This window comes from Leptonychotes weddellii, chromosome 6 (genome assembly GCF_054177405.1).
Source record: "Leptonychotes weddellii isolate Sample4059 chromosome 6, ASM5417740v2, whole genome shotgun sequence".
Classification (NCBI taxonomy): domain Eukaryota; kingdom Metazoa; phylum Chordata; class Mammalia; order Carnivora; family Phocidae; genus Leptonychotes; species Leptonychotes weddellii.
The window spans coordinates 138,254,075-138,261,023 of record NC_138374.1 but is presented as its reverse complement, the minus strand read 5'-3'; the positions used below and the strand labels follow the sequence as shown (position 1 = coordinate 138,261,023).

The 6,949-nt window shown below is 52.1% G+C and overlaps 1 protein-coding gene across 4 annotated transcripts in view; it reads left to right on the top strand.

The window, feature by feature from the left end:
- Window positions 1-5,253: 5,253 nt before the first annotated feature.
- NPR1 (natriuretic peptide receptor 1) overlaps window positions 5,254-6,949 on the top strand; it is a 14,943-nt gene continuing 13,247 nt past the window's right edge. For 2 of the 4 annotated variants that reach the window (XM_081825554.1, XM_081825553.1), the window contains exon 1: window positions 5,258-6,735. In XM_081825554.1, the coding sequence (XP_081681680.1) occupies window positions 5,784-6,735 (952 nt within the window). In that variant the 5' untranslated portion in view covers window positions 5,258-5,783. Of the gene's footprint in view, window positions 6,736-6,949 lie in introns of all 4 variants that reach the window. The other 2 variants (XM_081825556.1, XM_081825555.1) reach the window with 2 other exon arrangements.

Genomic DNA, 6,949 nt, shown 5'->3' with positions numbered 1-6,949 from the left:
CCGTTTTTGCCATCAGCAAGTGAAGGGAATAGGAAGGGACTTTAGGCAAAACTACATGCCTGGGGGTTCACCGAAGGCCAGAAACCTGAGGCAGGAGAAGCGTATTATACAGATTGAACCAGAGGGAAAAGCACTGATGATGACCGGCTAGAAGTGAAACAGGCAGCCTTTAGAAAGAGAGTTCAGAAAGAGCGAGCAGGGGAGGGGACAAGGACCCGCCAGCGCCCGCGCAAGGTCGCCGCTCCCCCTGCAGGCCCGCCCCCGAGGGGCAGGCGGCTCCCGGCCTGAGTGCGCAGGCGCTGTCCCCGACGTTCTAATGGCGCCACCCGGGTTGCTGCTTCTGTCCCCCCGAGTCATTTTTTCTCGGGCTTCTCGCCTACTTTTGCGCTGATTATGTTTATTTCCTTCCCCGCCTTTGTTAATTGGAGGGTAGGCACTTTTTCTACTCTTTTAGTGTACTCTAAAAATGACAACATGCGGCAGCAGCTCTTTTTGCCCACGGGTCCTGTCCCCATGCTTTAATAAAATCACCTTTTTGCATCAATCAGTCAATCAGTTGATTCAAATAAAAATTACAACATGCATCCTTGACTTAGCAAGGTCTAATTGTGTGCAATACTTTTGCCCTCCTGGTGAAAAAATGCAGGGATAATTTAATTGTTTACCACTATCACCCCCCCCATTATATGCTATTGCTGTTGTGTAATTCTTTTAAGGACTTTAGTATAATTTATTACAGCAAAATGCACAGATCTTAAGCTTTCATCTCGATTAATTTTGAGTAATGTATTCCGTCCATGTAACCATCACCCAAGACGAAGAACATTTTTATCACCTCAGAAAGTTTGCTCTTGACCCTTTACCCGGCGGCCCCTAGAGGCAATCATGATTGTGATTTCTATGAGCATAGATTAGGTTTGTCTGTTCTTGAACTTCACATAAATGGACTCACACTGTATGTACTCTCTCTCTCTCTCTTTTTTTTTTTTTTTTAAATTTATCTATTTAACAGAGAGATAGCCAGAGCAGGAACACAAGCAGGGGGAGTGGGAGAGGGAGAAGCAGGTGTCCCACCGAGCAGGGAGCCTGATGCGGGACTCGATGCCGGGACCCTGGGACCATGACCAGAGCCGCCGAAGGCAGACACTTAACGACTGAGCCACCCAGGTTATGTGCTCTTTATTTGTCTAGTTTCTCTCGCTTGATACGTTTCAAGATTCTTCCACGTTTTTGCATTTATCAGCAATTTGTTGATTTTTATTTATGAGCAGCATTCCCTTACATAAATATATCGACTTTCCTGTTCAGCCATTCTCCAACTGGCTGGGACACACAGGTACACATTTGGGTTGTTAACACTTTGGAGCCATTATGAATAAAGCTGCTTTATTCAGCTGCTTTATTTTTGTACAAGATTTGTGTGGCCAGATGCATCTGTTTCTCTTGGTAGATGTAGATGTGTACATTATTTAAATTCTGTATATATTTTCTTTCTTTCTTCCTTTTTGAAAGTAAGCTCTATGCCCAAAGTGGGGCTCAAACTCACGAGCCTGAGATCAAGAATCAGGGCTCCACCGACTGAGCCAGCCAGGTGCCCCTTTCACCTTTGTTTTTGAAGGACATTTTCTCTGGATAAGGAACTCTAGCTTGGAAGTTATTTTCCTTCAGTGCATTTACTATATTATTTTACTATCTTTGGCTTCCATTTTTGCTGTGAAAAAAAAATTTTTTTGCCAACCTAATGGTTGCTCTTTTGAAGGTAATCAATCCTCTTTTTTTTCTATTTTAAAGATTTTGCCTTTGATTTAATTTCCTGCTATTTCATCTTGATGGGTCAAAATATGGACTTTTTAAATCTTACTTGAGGTTTGTTGAACTTCTTGAATCTGTGGGGCTTTTTTATTCCCCTACTTCCTGGGCTCTGAATAAAGGTATGTCAGATTTTTTCACAGTATCCCTCTTGTCTCGTTTAATCCGTGCTTCATTCTGGGTAGTTTCTTCATTCTTTCTTCCATTGCATTACTTGCTCTTGAGTCTGACTTACTCTTAAACCTATTAATTCTTAATTTTGGTTTTTTAATATTTTGGGGTGTGAATTTTCTATTTATTTCTGATTTACTGGACTCCAAGGTTTCCCCCAGGAGTACAGCTTTCAGGATCCTAACCCCAAAGCAGAAGATGGGTTTGCCAGGTTTCTCACCTTTGGGGACATTTGGACTATAATTTTTGTCTCATTTGCCCCACACAGCCCATTTTCTGCCTCCAGTTCTCATCTGCAAAAGACCCCAGGGTAAAAGCAGTCCTACTGCTGGTCTCACCTCTATGCTTTCCTGTCTTTCATGTTCTCAACACCAATAATTCCTCAGTGTCTTATTAGTGCTTTGAGTTTTTAAAGTATTTCATCCAACATTTTTAGTCATCTTCAGCTCAGGCAAATTGTTCAGTCCACCATTGTTGAAAGAGGGGCTCAATTACTAAATTAGGTTTTAGGTGTAGTCATTTCTCCTGAGCTCCACTCCACTAATCCAATGGCACACTGAACACCTCCACTTGGGGCTCTACAGGCACCTCACACCCAACAAACTAAAATTGTTATCACCCCCCCACACACTCAAAACCTGTTTCTTTAGCTCTTCAGCAAATGGGTCAATGTCACCTAAACTTCAGTCATTTGTATATTGTCTTCTCTTCTTGAAGTCCAATTGATTCTACTTATAAAACATCTCTCTGTAGTCAACAATGTTATGCACTTAAAAAGTTGTTAAGAGCGGGGTGCGCCTGGGTGGCTCAGTCGGTTTCTTCAGCTCAGGTCATGATCCTGGGGTCCTGGGATCTAGGCGGCATTGGGCTCCTGCTCAGCGGGGAGCCTGCTTCTCCCTCTGCCCTTCCCCTTGTTCATTCTCTTTCTCTCTCTCTCTCTTGCTTACTCACTCTCTCAAATAAATAAGTAAAATCTTAAAAAAAAAAAAAAAAAAAAAAAGAGGGGCACCTGGCTGGCTCAGTTGGTAGCACATGAGACTCTTGGTCTTGGGGACGTGAGTTTCAGCTCCAAGTTGGGGATAGCTTACTTAAAAAAATAAAGGGGGCATTAAAAAAAATTTTAAGAGGGTAGATCTCATGTTAACTGTTCTTTTTTTTTTTTTTTAAGATTTTATTTATTTATTTGAGACAGAGAGTATGAGAGGGAGGAGGGTCAGAGGGAGAAGCAGACTCCCTGCCGAGCAGGGAGCCCGATGCGGGACTCGATCCCGGGACTCGATCCCGGGACTCCAGGATCATGACCTGAGCCGAAGGCAGTCGCTTAACCAACTGAGCCACCCAGGCGCCCCTCAACACACACACAAAAGGACAGAAGGCTGTCTAAACTCATCAGTTGTATACATTAAATATGTACAGTTTATGCCGTATCATCTTTTTGGCCTCCAAAATGCCGTATCAATTATATCTCAATAAAACTAGTTTTTTTTAAGTCCCTTCCCTCAAAAAAGTTTCCCAATTTCCTATCTATCTGTATTAGCCTCTGGACCACCCCATACAGGACGAACATTATGCCTATCACACAAAAGCTTGCATGACCTGCCCTCTGCTGCCCTCTCTTGCCTCTCCTCAGTCATTCCTTTTTTTTTAATGATTTTTGTTTATTTGTCAGAGAGAGAGAGAGCACAAGCAGGGGGAACCACAGGCAGAGGGAGAGGGAGAAGCAGGCGACAGGGAGCTTGATCCCAGGACCTTGGGGTCATGACCTGAGCTGAAGGCACCCAGGCGCCCCTCTCCTCAGTCATTCCTACAAGCACACACCTTACATCATGGATCAGGATTCAAAATATAAACTCCTACAGCAGCCAGGCAGGTAAAGCAGATGAGTGAACAGGATGGATAGGAACTGTGATGAACTAGACTCAGCTCAAGGAAGGGATGCAGGACTTAGCTATTGCCAGCTTTCTAATATTTCAAGACAAGTCAGAAATTCAAATATTTATGTGTCATCTACTAATTTTTTTTTTTTACTTTTTTTTTTAAAGTGAGCTCTATGCCCAATTTGGGGCTTGAACTCAGGACACAGAGATCAAGAATCCCACCCGGGGTGGCTGGGTGGCTCAGTTGGTTGAGCATGGACTCTTGATTTCAGCTCAGGTCATGATCTGGGAGTCCTGGGGTTGAGCCTTGTGAGGGACTCTGTGCTCAGTGGGGAATCTACTTGAGGTTCTCTCTCTCCCTCTGCCCCTCCCTGCCCCGTTTTCTTTCTCGGTCTCTCTCTCTATTAAATAAATAAATCTTTAAAAATTAAAGAAAGAAAGAAAGAAAGAGTCCCACCCTCCGCTGACTGAGCCAGGCTGGTGCCCCTCATCTGCTGATTTTTAAGTGTAGGCAATTAAGTCAAACATAGAGAAAGAGAATGCAGGCCAAACAAAACATTCCGGCCATCTGTAGTTGGTCCAACGGCTACTATTTGTTCTAGACCATAAGAAAAAATGGTCCTAAAATCCCCCCAAAATTCCTGATACAGGAAATATACTTCAGTATTCTGCTCTTTCTGCACAGAATACCTTGCTCATCATTCTACTCTTGCTGAATTATTTCTCTTTGGAGATTTTCCTGGCCCCCAAAGCAAGCAGAAGTCCTATCTGGGCCTCTTAGCAATTTATCCATCTCTCTGTTGTGGTCCTCAATCAGATTACATTATGGCTATTTGTCCCAAGCAGAGCTCCTCCAAGGCACGACTATACATATATTTACCTTCATACCCTCAGCATTTAGCCGGCGCTTCAAGTCGCTTTGTTTGCTGAGGGAAAGTTTGCAGGTGTTGGGCTCAGTCCAGGCACAGGATCGGAGAGGGTCTGCCATTGCAGCTGCGTCAGTGACCCCTGCTGGCCGCGAGAGGGCAGACTGATGCCACAGCGGGGGGACCCCCAACCCTCTCCCCAGGGGACGCCTCCACCGGTCATTTCCAACACCGCCTCCCACCGTCACCGCAAATCCCATTTTAACAATCTCCCTCAAACAAACTCACACTCACCTTCCGGGAGCGGCCCCGAGGTCACCACTCTGCTCCTCCCCACTCCAGCCACCGCACGTTCTTCTCCCCCTTCCTATAACCATTTGGGAACTAAAGGGTTAACTCCGCCCTTCCACTGGGTCCGTTCTCTCCGTCAATCTGCTCTATCTGGAAGCTGGGGGGGCGGGGGCGGTCCTGGATGTACTGAGTCACGGGCACCCTGGGCTCACCTACTTTAACGCCCTTCCAGAAACCCGCCACCCTCCCGTCCACCCCAGACACACACACTTCCGTACACTCACACCTTTTCTTGCCAAGATCCCAAACCAGCACAGCCCTCTTCCCCAAACGGAACCAGGTAGGGGGAGGGACGAGGTGGGGCGCAAATGGGCCCCCGCGGCCCCCACACGAGTCTCCCCTTGGTCCTGCTTCCGATCCCAGCGAGGAAGCCCCTTCTGAGGGCGCCGCTCTCGGAGGAGGACGGCGTGGAGGGTCTCAGGGGAAAGCGCGCGGGCTCGGGGCGCGGGCATGTCCGCAACTTCGGGGCGGGGACGAAGGAGTTAAAGATCCCGGGTTGGCTCTCCAGTCGCCGAGTCTGGGAGGGGAAGCGGCGGGAGGAAGGACTCGGAGCTTGGCTCAGGACCTCCCCTGTCCCCCCCGGACGGCCGGGGACTTGGGCCGGCCGGACGCCCCCGCTGACACCCTCCCGGGGCAGCCGCTCACGCGCGCACACAAACGCTCCACTCCCCTTCCCTCCCTCGCGCCCTCTCCCATCCTTCTCCCCCGAATGCTTGCTCCTAACACACGCACCCTCGCGCTGTCGCCCACGCTCGTTCCCCGAGCCCCCGCGCTCCGCCGCCAGCGCCCACCTGCCCCGCGGCGCCCGCCACGCGCCCCTCGCGCGGCCGACACCGAGCGACGCAGCTGGAGGGGGCAGCGTGCCCTGGGGTGGGCGCGCCCGATGCCCGCGACCGGGTCGCGGAGGGGGCCGCAGAGGCCAGGGTGGGAGCGCTCGCCCGCCGAGCGGCCGGCTGAAGCCGTGCTGCGCCCCGGCCGCCCCGCGGGCGCCCTCCCGCTCCTGCTCCTGCTGCCGCTGCTCCCAGGCGGCCACGCGGGCAACCTGACCGTGGCCGTGGTGCTGCCGCTGGCCAACACCTCGTACCCGTGGTCGTGGGCGCGCGTGGGGCCGGCCGTGGAGCTGGCCCTGGCCGGGGTGAGAGCGCGGCCCGACTTGCTGCCGGGCTGGACGGTGCGCACGGTGCTGGGCAGCAGCGAGAACGCGCTGGGCGTCTGCTCCGACACCGCCGCGCCCCTGGCCGCGGTGGACCTCAAGTGGGAGCACAGCCCCGCCGTGTTCCTCGGCCCCGGCTGCGTGTACGCCGCCGCCCCGGTGGGGCGCTTCACGGCGCACTGGCGGGTGCCGCTGCTGACCGCCGGCGCCCCGGCGCTGGGCTTCGGCGCCAAGGACGAGTACGCGCTGACCACCCGCGCCGGGCCCAGCCACGCCAAGCTGGGCGACTTGGTGGCGGCGCTGCACCGACGGCTGGGCTGGGAGCGCCAGGCGCTCGTGCTCTACGCCTACCGGCCCGGCGACGACCAGCCCTGCTTCTTCGTGGTGGAGGGGCTGTACATGCGCGTGCGGGACCGCCTCAACATCACGGTGGACCACCTGGAGTTCGCCGAGGGCGACCTCGACCACTACGCCCTGCTGCTGCGGACCGTGAGGCGCAAAGGCCGAGGTGAGGGGCGCCCGGGCCGGTCTTCCCGCGGCGCGCGCGGCTCCCCATTCCCCAGCCAGCCTCGGCCCAAGGCTCCATTTCCCTGCCTCCCTCTGCCGGCTGTGTCCACGGTCCCGCGCTCCCCATTCCCCAGCCAGCCTCGGCCCCCTGCCTCCCTCTGCCCGCTGTGTCCACGGTCCCGCGCTCCCCATTCCCCAGCCAGCCTCGGCCCCCT